The 14,958-nt window shown below is 42.8% G+C and overlaps 1 protein-coding gene across 1 annotated transcript; it reads left to right on the top strand.

Annotated features, from left to right (window-relative positions):
- Positions 1–181: 181 nt before the first annotated feature.
- Positions 182–14,885, top strand: LOC131850991 (exocyst complex component 1). Its single transcript, XM_059201413.1, has 12 exons — positions 182–531; positions 8,090–8,109; positions 9,176–9,712; positions 10,011–10,196; positions 10,285–10,401; positions 10,469–10,549; positions 10,624–10,769; positions 11,391–11,571; positions 11,636–11,834; positions 12,046–12,315; positions 13,192–13,316; positions 14,662–14,885. Exons 1-12 carry the CDS (start codon positions 465–467, stop codon positions 14,758–14,760), a joined length of 2,028 nt encoding a protein of 675 aa, XP_059057396.1. The 5' UTR covers positions 182–464; the 3' UTR covers positions 14,761–14,885.
- Positions 14,886–14,958: the final 73 nt, after the last annotated feature.

The raw sequence follows: 14,958 nt of genomic DNA, 5'->3' as shown, positions 1-14,958 counted from the left end.
ATACATATATATATAATTATTTATTTATTGTCTGTTGGCGACACTGCTGATGAGGGTTGCCAACCTTAAAACTTCTGCCTCTAAGCAAATCTACATTATTATAACTTTGACATTTACACATGTCACTGTAATCTAAGATTAAAAAACAGTATAGTTGTATAGTTTGTTTTGATATAGTTAAAATATTTATGTTCAGTGAATTTTTGTTTTGTAAATAAAATTAGTTACTGAAATTAATGTAAATGAACAATTTTCAAATGTTATCTTGAACCTAATAATTATTATATAAACATATATTTTTTGTTGTTTTGTCTGTTTTCATAAATATACAGTTGTTTCACAGTAGTTTGCAATAAGTCCAATTTTGTCATCAGAATTTTGTATCCTCATCAGATCGACCTGACAAATTAGAATCCACCAGATTCTTTGTCATATTTATGCAGGTAGTATATTACTAAACAGTGATGAAGCAAGAAGAAATCCTGCTGTACCAGGACATGGAAACCAAGGAGCAGACATGTGTGGATGTAAGTGGCTCTCATATGTGCATAATACAATAAATATTGGAATTACTTTAATGACCTAATCACTATGATGCAATGTTATTAAAGTTATGTAGGTATAGTCTTCTGTATGCCCTCCTCAAAGAGGATGTGGTGGGAATGATATAACTAGAGTGGCTTACCATTGGCATACATTGGAAGGGATAGGGCGAGTAGGTACATGACATTAAAATGAACACTGTAACACTATTATTTATAAATTATAGAACACATATATGACACACACTTTTCAGTTTTTTGTGAGTGACAATAAACAGGGACCCTAGTAACCACATAGACTTTATACTAGTGCTATTCAACCTTAACAGGAAAGAGCTTGTCCAATAAAAATTGAAACAGCTGAATGTGATTAAGTATTTGCTATATTCTTGTTTATATTTTGTGTGATGTGGATGTTGAAAAAAGAAATGTCTAGTGCTGTGGTATTGATAATTTTTATTGTTTGTTTTATTATGTACTGCGATGGTAGTAAACAAGTGTACCACCCATCTATGAGTACACAGTAAACAGTCTTTGGACGCTTGATATAGCAGAGGTGTCACATACATAGTGTTATCCCTTAAGAAACCTCAATATCAGAAATCCTAGGTAGGTAGTTTAAGGGGGGAGACTCATGTAAATGCCTCGAAATCGGTCATTTTTTAATATTTTTTTTACAGTGAAAAAATAATTTAATTGTTTAGAACTTTTAACACAACTTTATTAAACATTTTAAGATTACAAAACAAGAATTTTTTTATTTTAATTCAAAATGGCGGCTCAGCATGATGTCTTGTAGGCTGCCTCTGACGCGAGGTCCGAAACTGCTCCATTTGTCACTCATCAACCATTGATCTGAAACACAAAAAAAATTTTTTTTTAATTTCAGGACATATAAACGGAAAGGATAAACCTATAAAATTAAAAAGAAAAGGATAAAATCCAATATAAAATCAGCCTTAAAAAAAGTTACGATTTTGGGCTATTTTTTTGACCCGTTTGACCCCAAAAAAAATAAGTAATCAATCAGAAATACCCGAAGTTGTAGGTTTATCCTTCCTTTTAATGTAGAGAAAAGCCTCACCAAATTTCAAACAAATCGGGCAATAATTTTTTGAGCTACAACACGAGCAGTTTTTCAAAAAGTAGTTTCGAGATAATCGCTGTATAAGTTTGTTATTTTATATAGAAGCTTTAGTACTCGAGCTACATACTAGATGGCGCTGTGTTAAAAGTAGACGTCGATATGGTTTCGTTGTATTACTGTGTATATATGTACGCCATTTTGTAAAAATAAACCCCTTTTTTAAGTTCAGCAATCCAACATCGCTGGTTGTTTTATTTATTCACACCAAAGGACGCTGTAGTAGTCCAGAGTTTAGTGTTGGGTTGTACATTTTTTGGTCCAAATTCGAGCCGAATGCCGATCTTCCCCAGTATTAAGTGGTAATATGGCGGAAGATAGAACCTAGTAGGGGCAGTGGTTCGCTACTCGGTTTACAATCGGAGGACATCGGAGTTGCTAAGCGCTCAAGGAGTGAGCGAGACAGCAGATCTGAAGACGGCGTTGGAGTGAGAGGTCAGAGGCGAGCCAACGACGTCACGGTAACCTTGAAATGTCACATGGTGTGACAAGTGCAAGTGCAGTTGCAGTAATATTGTTGTGGTGTGAGTGAAACGGAAAATATTGTGAGTACATTTAAATTTATTTACGGAAGTTACGCGAAATTGAACTTTCTATTTGAGAAAAAATAAGGTTAGAAGTTATATGGACAATAATAATTTAGAAAATAATTATTATATAACATTTAGTAAAATTTGTAACACTTTTAATAGTTTTAAGAAAAGAGTTGATACGGAGAACCTATGTCTGATTTTTTATTTATTACGTTCAAACACTTGTAAAATTCTTAACTGTAAAACTGAATTTAGAGTAGTTTATAGTTTGAATTTTAATTTGTATAGTAATATGTCAGGAACATAAAATAATTTGCTGAGTTTGAACATTTAGGAACTTAGTACAATTATTTTCATTTGTATTTTTTACTTAAAAATTGACCTTATTATATTTTTATAGTTTGAAATTTCAATTGAATAGTAATAAACCTACATAGAATAAATTGTTAAGTTTATAAATTTAGGGACATTTTCTTTATTTGTTTTAGAATATTTTTTATAGATTCGATTTTCAATTGTGTAATAGTATACTGGGAACATATAATAATTTGCTAAGTTTAAAAATTTAGGAACTTAGTACAATTTAAAACTTATATTTTTTACTTTCAAATTGAACTTAGAATATTTTATAGTTTGAGTTTTCATTTGTGTACTAGTATATCGGTGACATAGAATAATTTACTAAGTATAAAGGTTTAGAGACTTAGTACAATTCTTGTTACTTTTAACTCTTTAAAATATAATTGTAATTTCTGTAATTAAATAAGATGGAAGGTTTATTGAATTGTCAAAGAGACAATTTTAATAGAATATCAAAGGCACAAATTAACTTTAAAAAATCTCCGAAAGACCGAATAACGGAGTCATATGTAGAAACTAAACTGGATAATATAGAACAGTTGTGGGTTGAGTTTCTCACTACACATCAGCAAATACTTAAGGATTATAAGTGGGAAGATGTACAACGTACTTTTTATGTTAAAGATGAAATATATGACAAAACTGAAGAAATATTTTCTGATTATAAAAGCACACTTAAAAGATATTTAAAAAGTTTTAATGAAAATAAAATTAGTAGTGGTGATAAAGATTCTGGTTCTTCTAAAGCAGGCAATGGGTCCTCTTCTGCGGTAAAACTTCCGAAAATAATTATTCCGCAATTTTCAGGAAAATATACGGAGTGGTATTCCTTCAGGGATTTGTTTATTTCTTTGGTTCATTCTAATAATTCAATAGATGATGTACAGAAGTTACATTATTTAAAGGGGCATTTGACCGGAGAAGCGGAGCAATTAATTAGACATGTTCCGATTACTTCTGCAAACTATATACAGTGTTGGCAACAGTTAGAGAATAGGTACAATAACAAGCGATATTTGGCAAATTGTATTTTAAAAAGATTGTTTAGCCAAAGATCATTAGGTAATGAATCCGCATCAGTTTTAAAAGAATTACTAGATACTACAACTGATTGTATACACGCGTTAAAAAATTTGAATATAGATGTTAGCACATGGGATATTATTATAATACACATTATAAATTATAAACTAGATCAGGAAACACGCAAACAATGGGAATTGAAAATATCAGCTGAGAATTCAAATGAACTACCCACTTTCAATCAATTTTCAGAATTTCTTCAAAGTAGATTTCGGGCTTTAGAATGTATAGAACCAAAACAGCGATCTTTAATTCCTAGTAGCGGGTCTTATCCTAAAACTAAAACTTGTATGCACGTGGCTAAAATAAATTGTGAATTCTGTTCGGAAACGCATAAATTATGTTTCTGCAAAAAATTCGCAAAATTAGATTATACTCACCGTTATGAATTTGTAGCTAAAAATAGTTTGTGTTTCAATTGTCTTGGAGGCAACCACTCTGCCAAGTTCTGCCAGAGTACTACTATTTGTAAAGTTTGTAAACGTAGGCATCACTCTCTCTTGCATCCACAGAAAAGGGACCATTTAGAAATTTCAGGTTCTGGTAATTCAACAAATAAAGTCGAAAGTAAAGATAAAAAAGTAGATATAGATAGTGGGGAAACATCTAGTAATATAGTTTCATGTTTTTCTGCTGGTCAAACTGCAGTTCATAGTCAAGTATTGCTTGCCACCGCACTCGTTCAAGCTGATACTCAAAACGGGGAGAGTCGGGTTATAAGGGCGTTACTGGATCAAGGTTCACAAGCATCCTTCATCACAGAAGCGACTGCTCAATATTTGGGGGTAAAGAAAATTCCAGTACAGGGAACGATATCTGGTCTAGAAGGAAATAAAAATGTAACTGCCAAATATATGGTCCAGCTGAAGATACGCTCACGCATCAAACCTGAAATAATTATCATGGTGCAAGCATATGTACTGAAAACAATTACTACTTTTCTACCAAATAAGAAAGTAGTTGAATTGGATTGGTTGGATTTAAATGAAATACAACTTGCAGATCCTCAATATCACACTCCAAACAAAATCCATATTTTGTTGGGAGCTGAGATATATGGACAGATTATTGAAGATGGGGTTAAAAGAGGACCTCATGGTACACTAGTGGCACAAGCTACGTCGCTAGGATGGATACTTTCTGGTACAATAAAGGAAGCATCATTTAGATCAGTAACTAATGTTACAGCCTTGCATTTATGTACGCATGAGAATGATTACCTTAAAAAATTTTGGGAAATTGAAAGTGATCCTTATACTTTAAAACGAATCTTGACAGAAGAAGAAATACTCTGTGAACAACTATATAAAGAAACTACAAAACGAGACAGTGAGGGACGATATATTGTCAAACTCCCATTTAAGTCTGAAAATCTGCAATATATTAACGGAAACTCGAGAGATATAGCTACAAAACGATTGAAGAGATTAATGGTGAAATTAAATAGAGATGAGACACTGAAAGAAAAGTATACAGAGATTATAAAAGAGTACTTACATCTAGAGCACATGGAAAGGATACCAGAAACAGAAAAAGAAAATAGATTAAGTTTCTACTTACCTCATCATGCAGTGATAAATAATGCCAAAGATACAACAAAGGTTCGCTTAGTATTCGATGCTTCTGCAAAAAATGAATATGGTGTATCATTAAACGAGTTATTAATGATAGGGCCAACACTTCAGCCAGAGTTGCGCCATTTAATCATGCGGTGGAGAATATATAAGATATGTTTAGCTGCTGATATCAACAAAATGTATCGGCAAATTAAGGTGTACGAACAAGATGCAGAATTTCAGCGAGTACTATGGAGAGATAATGAAAATGGAACAAAGGTAAGTCTTTTTAATCTATAATTAAAAAGACTTACCTTTGGTACGGCTGCTGCTCCTTATCTAGCTGTAAGGACACTGCAACAAGTTGCATTAGATGAAGGCGATAATTGTCTAAGTGTAGTTCAAAGAGTAAAAAACGACTTCTACATGGATGATCTTCTGACAGGCTGTGATACTGTTGAAGAAGGTGTTATTATTTATCAAGAAATGAATCAACTATTACAAAAAGGTGGCTTTCAACTGCAAAAATGGATGACTAACAGTGAAGATTTGTTAAATGAAATAAAGCAGGGAAATGAACATGCACAGGAAGGGTTGAAGATAAAGTTAGATGAAGTAGTTAAACTTTTAGGACTTACCTGGAATCGTTCAGCAGATACCTTTCAATATTCGGTGAATCTTCCTCCGGTGTCTGGACCTGTAACAAAAAGAAAGATTATCTCAGAAATAGCAAGATTATTTGATCCGCTGGGTTGGGCAGCCCCTAGCGTGATTATAGCAAAGGTATTAATTCAGAAGCTTTGGATCTTGAGAATTGATTGGGATGATGAAGTTCCAAATAATATAATTAATGAGTGGCATACTTACCGCACAGGCTTGTCGGAGCTAACAAAAATTAACATACCGAGATGGTTCGGAACTAAATTCACATCTTCACGAGTCGAGTTACATGGCTTCTCAGATGCGTCGAAGATAGCATATTCAGCAGCCGTTTATATACGATTAACAGACGAACATGGTAATATCCATGTCACTTTGGTTTCTGCTAAGACCAAAGTCGCGCCAATCAAACAAATTTCAGTCCCTAGATTGGAATTGTGTGGTGCCGTATTGGTGACACGTCTTTTGGTCGAGGTAGCTGAAGTTTTAGGCATCCCTAAAAAAGACATTCGAGCCTGGACTGACTCTACGGTGGTTTTAGCGTGGCTTAATAGCCATCCAAGTAAATGGCAAACCTTTGTTGCCAATAGAGTGTCCGAGATCTTGTCAACTTTAGATTCTCAACAATGGGCACATATAACATCAGGACAGAATCCTGCCGATTGTGCGTCTCGAGGTGTTAGTCCATCAGATCTATGGCAAAATACAATGTGGTTTAACGGACCGGAGTTTTTACATAAACATGAGGTGCATTACAATAAACCAAAGGATATTGCAACACATTTAGAAGAAAGTAAAGTACACCTAACAGTCACTGAAACTACACTTTGGGATCGATACAATTCATTGACAAGATTAATTCGAGTAATATCATACTGTAAACGTTTTTTAAATCTACGTACTGGACAACAGCGACAGAGTACTACTTTTCTTTCAACACAGGAATTGGCGGGTGCTTTAAAAACTTGCATAAAAATTTGCCAAAAACAAAATTTCCATGAAGAAATAGCTCAGATTAATAAAAATATAGAGTACAGTACAGTTAAGGGTCCGCTGAAATCGTTAAATCCGTTTATTGATAGTTCTGGAGTTTTACGAGTAGGTGGGCGACTTGAAAAATCACAACTCAATTTAGATGCTAAACACCCTATATTATTGCCAAAAAATTCACCATTTACAAAACTTATTATTGCTGATGCGCATACGAAAACTTTGCACATGGAGGACCACAACTTATGTTGTCCTTTATTGGGACTAAATATTATATTTTGAGTGCGAAATATTTAGTTAAAGCCTATGTTCGCAAGTGTGTTAAATGTATTCGCTACTCTGCAACTACTTCTACTCAATTAATGGGTCAATTACCTACAGCTAGAGTATCTCCAGGAAGACCCTTTCAGTGTAGTGGTGTTGACTATGCAGGCCCTGTGAATGTTAAAACTACAAAGGGTCGCGGTTATCATTCTACAAAAGGATATATTTGTCTATTCATATGTATGGCCACTAAGGCGATACATCTTGAGTTGGTTGGAGACCTTACCACACAAGGGTTTTTGGCGGCTTTTAGACGTTTTGTTGCTCGCAGAGGTTTATGTACAGATATTTGGAGCGATAATGGAACAAATTTTGTTGGCGCCTCGCGCGAATTACGAACTTTGTTCGCTTCTGAGAATAAAAAAATTTCAACAGAGGTAGCCGAAATTCTAGCCACACAAGGTACTACGTGGCATTTTATACCACCACGCTCTCCTAATTTTGGAGGGTTATGGGAAGCCGGGATAAAATCTACCAAATTTCATCTAAGGCGAATAGTTGGAGATTTAATTTTAACTTACGAGGAATTGTTCACAACTTTAGCACAAATAGAAGCGTGCTTAAATTCACGTCCACTATCCAGAATAGACTCAGAACAGGATACAATAAATGTTTTGACACCAGGGCATTTCCTCATCGGAGGACCATTACTAGCTCCTACAGATTACAACTTTGAAAGGTCCAACATATCTAATCTTCGTAGGTGGCAGTTGGTTCAAAGATTGACGCAAGATTTTTGGAGGCGTTGGTCTCAAGAATACCTTACACGGTTTCTTCATCGGTATAGGTGGTCACATCAAAAACCAGAACCTGACGTTGGGGATGTAGTTTTAGTAAAAGAAGACGACTTACCTCCTTGTCGATGGTTGCTCGGGAGAGTGGTTGCTAAACATCCAGGCATGGATAACATCACTCGGGTAGTTACTATTAGGAATCAGAATTCACTAATTAAACGCCCCACTTCAAAGTTATGTGTACTGCCTATTACAGAGTAAATTGTTATTTTTTTTATAGTGTTAGTGTTGATTTACTCATTTTTAGTTAATTAATTATTTAGTTTATTTTTTTTAGCCCTACTATCTATAGTTTAATTGTTTATAATATGTTATTGCCCTACATTTGTTATTACGTATCCATGGTGGGCGGCTCCAAGTGTGAAGGACAAATCATGTCCTTGGTGGGCGGAATGTATAAGTTTGTTATTTTATATAGAAGCTTTAGTACTCGAGCTACATACTAGATGGCGCTGTGTTAAAAGTAGACGTCGATATGGTTTCGTTGTATTACTGTGTATATATGTACGCCATTTTGTAGAAATAAACCCCTTTTTTAAGTTCAGCAATCCAACATCGCTGGTTGTTTTATTTATTCACACCAAAGGACGCTGTAGTAGTCCAGAGTTTAGTGTTGGGTTGTACAATCGCGTTTAAAGTTTCAGTACAGGAAAATGAGTAGTTTTACTGAAGTATTAATTACTTACCGACTATATAATAGGCAATATATAAATTATGATATATTGGTAAAAGATGCTGTTTTAAATCTTCAACAAGTATTTTTATTTATTTATTTACGTACTTGACAATACATACTTCGGCCCGCTCCACTGTATTAGCTATAACTTTGTAAATATTTGAGATTTTTTTTTCCGGCTCGTCAGTACACGCTCAATATAGTATACTTTCAGAATATCGAAAAAAAAAAATCGATTTTTTGAAAATTTTACATGAGTCTCCCCCCTTAATGTGTACAATGATTATTATGGAATTATGGTTTCGCTCATACGGGACTGTATAGAAATAAAATTAATTAAACCTGCAATATATGTTTAAAATTGTATTTATAAGGAAAATAATGTAAAAATAATTGAATAAAGTCATCGTGAATGCGCGTCCGGGGGCGCAGGAGGCGGGCGAGCTATGCGAGGCGGCGGCGGCGGCGGCGGGTGAGGGGGAGGATGAGGGTGAGGGTGAGAGGGAGGGGGAGGCGGCGGCGGCGCTGGGCGCGCTGCTGGAGGCGGCGGGCGCGGCGGGCGCGGGCGCGGACCCCGAGCTGCGCGTGCGGCGCCTGGCCGAGCGCGCGGCGCGGCTCGACGCGCTCAACGTGGCCGGCATGCTGGCCGCCGCCACCGAGGGCGGCGGCGCGCGCCTCGCCGACCGCCTCGCGGCCGCCGCCCGCGCCGGCGCCGCGCTGCGCGACCGCCACGCGCGCCTCGACGCGCTCGCGCACCCGCGCGGCGCGCCCGACGCCGCGCTCGCGCGCTCGGACGCCGCGCGGGCCGACGGCGGCGCGCGCGCGCTGCTGGCCGAGCTGGAGGCCACGTTCGGCTGGCTGGACGCGCCGCCGCTGCGCGCGCCCGCCGCCGAGCCGGCGCTGGGCTGCGCCGAGGGCCGCGCGCGCGCGCTGCGTGCGGCGCTGGCCGTGCGCGCCGCGCTGCGGGCCGAGCGCGACCAGCCGCCCGCGCGCCTGCGCCTCGCCGCCGTACGCGAGCGGCTGCGGCGCCTGGCCCGCCTGCGCGACCAGGTGACCGCTACGCTCGTTCGTCGTGGACGAGTTTCGTTATTGAGATTCCGCCCGCACCCGCAGCGGTCGCACTATCGTTGCGACTCACGTGGTATCATGTCGCCGACTAAAATTAATAATACAGAACCCGAACGCGATCTTCGGATTAGCACTTTCTGTAGTGCTGTAATTAGCATTTTTTATTTTATAGAAAATTCATAGATCACCGTGTCGAAACGAATTAAATAATTAAACCACACACGAAGCTTTCGGAACGAACGTACCGACACTGACCATAAGCCGTTTGTGTCGCCGGTAGCTGGCGGCGGCGCTGGCTCGGCATCTGAACAACACGCTGATCCACCTGGGGAACGAGGCCAACCTGGCCGGCGAGGGCGCGCAGGACGGCCGCCCGCACCGTCACCACGCCGAGCTCCTTCCCTACGCGCCGTTCATGCGCTGGCTCAAACAAATGGACGAGAAGGCGTTCGAGGCCCTTGAGAAGGTAGGTACACGCACGGTTCCACCCGATCGATCCGCGTACGCGGACACGTGGACCGTTCGAGCGGACGGTGTACTGGCGCGTGTTGCAGGTGTACGCGGGCACGTGGGCGCGCGTGTACGAGCGCGAGCTGCGCGCGGCGTGCGAGCAGGCGCGAGCAGCGCTGCAGGCCGCGCCGCCCGAGCGAGCCGACCCGCTGCTGGACGCGGTGAGTGCCGCCCGTTCGAGAGTCGACGTCGTCTACGCGCTTATTATTATCGTAATTCTCCTTACAGGTGTTGACCACGGTGGAGGGCATCTGCAATACCGAGCAAGACTTCTGTGCGCAGTTCTTCTTCCTCGACGTAGACGTTAAGGTACTAGGATGTGGCAAATGACGTGTCCTCGAGCGGTGTTTAAAGAGTGACGTTGACGAGACCGATTGTTGTAGGCCGAAAGCGACGACGAGAAGAGCGAGCGCGGCGACGCGTGCGCGCGCGCCGGCGGAGACACGCGCCGCCTCATGGCCGAGCTGTTCCCGTCGCTCGAGCAGGAGCTGGTCGCGCTCGTCGGACACATCGAGCGGCACGATCCATAGTCTGTTATTAAAGTTATCGACGAATTCTTTTGACGACGTTTTCGAATCTCGTTCCCGCTCGGTCGGCGCGGTCGCTTCGCCTGAACATCTCATTAGAAGGAAAAGTACTACATATTTCGCTATTGCGAAGCTAATATTTCTAATTCTTTAAATAACAATTAATTATTATTGAAGATCATGTACATATATGTATATATTTGTATAAATTCACTATTTGTTACTGTACTCTTGTTAATTAATTTCATATTCTCTGTTAACTTTATAATGTGTTGCCTTTATACGTAGTGATGTAATTTTTTTAAATTAGTCTGTTGTTATTAGTGAAAGCCTGTGAGTGGCTTAGTATGACGTCTATATTGATTTTATTTAAGATATACTTGAATAGCCTTGGTTTTCCTTTAATAAATAAATAAATTCGAAATTTGGATTAGTGCTGTGGTCTAGTCTGCGATATCGCGAGCTCGTCAGCACACGTCTGACCTGGCCCTCGGCCATCGTTACGCAACGAACTAGATTTAGATGGTCGGCTCCGGAGGCCGGCGTACGTCAGGCGAAGGGCGCGAGTCGGCCGCGCGGGAACGTGCGTGGGACTTATATACGTGACGGGTGGCGGTCGGCAGCGGGGCGATGCGCGCGCTGGCGTGCGTGGGGCGGCGCGTGCTGGGCGCGGGGGAGGCGGCGGGCGCGGGGGAGGCGCGGTGGGCGCGCGCGGCGCTGGCGGCGGTGGCGGTGGCCGCCAAGCGCAGCGCCGACCGCGCCATCGCAGACCGCGTGGAGGCGCTGCCCGACGCCGTGAAGCAGGTGCGTGCTCGTGCGGGCGGTGTAGGACATGTGAGAGCACGCAGTACAGCGGCACGTTGTGCAGGCGGCGCGGCGACCCAAGTGCGGGCTGCTGTCGTTCCTGGCGGAGCTGGAGGCGCTGGGCGCGGCGTGCGAGCGCATCTTCGCGGCGGGCGGGCGGCGCGCGGACCTGGACCGCTGGTACGTGCTGCTGGGCGGCGCCATGCTGCGGGCCATCGCCGCCGCCGACCACCCGCGCACGCCGCGCGCCGTGCTGCAGATGGGTACGTCCCGCCTACAACTCTGCACCGGGACATGTGGCCCGTGCGACTATTTAAAATTTTAAAAACTGAACTTTAATAATGCCCATGCACATATACATATGAAATGAATTTACAATTGCCAAGTTACGGTACAATACTATTTATATCAGTATACACCGTGGCCGATAGTAGTCGAGTAGTAGTAGTCGAGTTCACTGGGCGTCCGTCGCAGAGAACTTCCACCGGCTGCACGGCGTGCTGTCGGCGCTGCGCGCGGCGCCGCTGGAGGCGCTGCGGCGGGAGTGCCGCGCGCGGTACGCGGACGCGCTGCGGGCGTACGTCACGCAGTACTTCGGGCGGCCGCTCGACAAGCTGGCGCAGTTCTTCGAGGGCGTGGCCGAGGCGGTGGCGGGCGGCGTGCGCGAGGACGAGGTGTGCTACCGCGCCGCCTACAGCAAGCACGAGCTGCGCCGCCTGCTCGGACTCTACCCCGCGCACGAGGGTGAGTGTTGTGGTGGCGGTGGTGGTGGTGGCGGTGGTGGCGGGCGCGAGGACGAGGTGTGCTACCGCGCCGCCTACAGCGAGCACGAGCTGCGCCGCCTGCTCGGACTCTACCCCGCGCACGAGGGTGAGTGTTGTGGTGGTGGTGGTGGTGGTGGTGGTGGCGGTGGTGGCGGGCTCGAGGACGAGGTGTGCTACCGCGCCGCCTACAGCAAGCACGAGCTGCGCCGCCTGCTCGGACTCTACCCCGCGCACGAGGGTGAGTGTTGTGTTGGTGGTGGTGGTGGTGGTGGTGGCGGTGGTGGCGGGCTCGAGGACGAGGTGTGCTACCGCGCCGCCTACAGCAAGCACGAGCTGCGCCGCCTGCTCGGACTCTACCCCGCGCACGAGGGTGAGTGTTGTGGTGGTGGTGGTGGTGGTGGTGGTGGCGGTGGTGGCGGGCTCGAGGACGAGGTGTGCTACCGCGCCGCCTACAGCAAGCACGAGCTGCGCCGCCTGCTCGGACTCTACCCCGCGCACGAGGGTGAGTGTTGTGGTGGTGGTGGTGGTGGTGGTGGTGGCGGTGGTGGCGGGCTCGAGGACGAGGTGTGCTACCGCGCCGCCTACAGCAAGCACGAGCTGCGCCGCCTGCTCGGACTCTACCCCGCGCACGAGGGTGAGTGTTGTGGTGGTGGTGATGAGGTCATTGTACCACGCCCCTAGTGCCGATCGACGACTAAACTGTCGTCATCCGTAGGCAACACATACTCGCCCTTCGAACCGGTTCACGTCTTATAAAGCGAGCCGATCGGCGGCTTATTACTTAATAATGATTTTTGTGAAGGGTTATAGTGTTATCGAATGACGTTGGGGTGTGTGTGCGTATGTGCGGCGCCAGTCCGCAAGTCGCTACACCGCCTGTACCGCACGGTTGAGAAGCACCTGAGCGAGGAGGGCGGGCTGCTGCAGGTGGTGTGGCGCGCCATGCAGGAGGAGTTCATCGCGCAGCACCTCGCGCTGCAGGTACTCCTCACCACACCACACCGCTCACACTCACTCCATACCATGTCCGACATCATACTTACAAGACTCCATAAGAATAGTTTCTGAAGGCTAAAGTATTATAATATTCTCGTATACTGTAATTCACCACGTGCAACATTGTTCTTTCTGGCGGTTAAAATGTTATGTTCTCTCTATAAAAAAATTGACGTTCATAAGCGGCTAAAATGTCTTACATGAATGAATGATTTTTGAATTTGAATTCCCTGCTATACAATGTCACATTTCTATACTTACACCAGTATCTACTCTATGGTCAGTGTCCTTTTCTGATGGCTGAGCTATTATATTCTTATACATATATTGTAATTTTACTCCTATGTAATGTGATCTTTAAAACGGAAGTTTGTAAAGCTGTGTTATGTATTAGAGCAGAGCTTAGATGTGCTGTCGTAGAACGTAATAGATGATTAATATATTATTTTACTTTTTTATTACTTGGAACTGCTCCTGTACACGAGCGCTACTAACGGAAATAACGACAAAAATTATCGCTTTATATCTAGTCTATTCAAATATTTGCTTGCATATAAACTGAACTATTACAAAAAAGAATTAGTGATATAGTAGCCACTCTTATATTACGCGTTTATATATATTAATTAATTATTGTTATATACATATTATGGACGCCAGATATGGGCGTAAGGATCTCAGGGTTTGTATGGTGTCAGTTAGAGGCCTTCTTGTGGAAAGCTGTTTTATTTGGTAAAATACACAAAATTTTATGCTGACCAACTTGTGTGTGTCTTAACTAATTGCAAGGAATATACTACATATCCTATTGGTACAGTTGACATATTTATAAAATAGCAAGCGGGCTGTTCCTACAGTGGTGACATTGATTGTAGTGATTGCCACAATTTCTAGTTTTTTTAAAGGATGTTAATGGAATGGTGCACTCGCCAGCGTTAACAGTTTACGTTGGCGGAGCACCGGTGGAGGATAAGAAACATGTGGTCAGATAAGGTAGCTCATCCCGACCTATTTACCAGGAATTCATCATGATAGTTTCTAGGGAGACATGGTACATTGGTTATAATAGCTCCCCCTGCATGCTTAGTTGGTGTCAGTAACATCAATTCAAGTGGGGAAGGGGACTGTTAGTAATGTGGACTAATTTACTCATTGCTAGCAATGTCATGTTGGCCTCCACACGATTCCCCTTGAAAACCATCTTGTTAAATTCCTTGCGAATTTGTAACGATGGGCTAATTGACCTAATCTCATGCTCATGTAATATATGTATAAGTATTGCATGCTACAGGTAATATATAAGTATCGACATGTGTGTTTGTGTGTACAGGCTCGTATCGCGGCGTGTTACCCGGGTGCGGGGCTCACGATGCCGCTCACTACGCAGGACATACTCGACGCGTTCTCTGACATCGCGCGGGAGCACTAGCACTGCTCCAAACTATTCCCGGATTCAATCGCGAGAACAAAAAAGGAAGCAACATCAAGCCAGTATCTTAATAACGGAAATGAAATGGTGACAACTCTACATATAAATGAGTATAAATATAATTGTATATTATTGTATTAATAATATTAATCTTTATTTATATTACAAATACTATTACTATAAATGTTTTATTTTACG

Source organism: Achroia grisella, unplaced genomic scaffold, assembly GCF_030625045.1.
Source record: "Achroia grisella isolate CSIRO2021 unplaced genomic scaffold, CSIRO_AGI_Agris_v1 utg780, whole genome shotgun sequence".
NCBI classification, from domain to species: domain Eukaryota; kingdom Metazoa; phylum Arthropoda; class Insecta; order Lepidoptera; family Pyralidae; genus Achroia; species Achroia grisella.
This window is presented reverse-complemented; position numbering and strand designations above follow the sequence as displayed.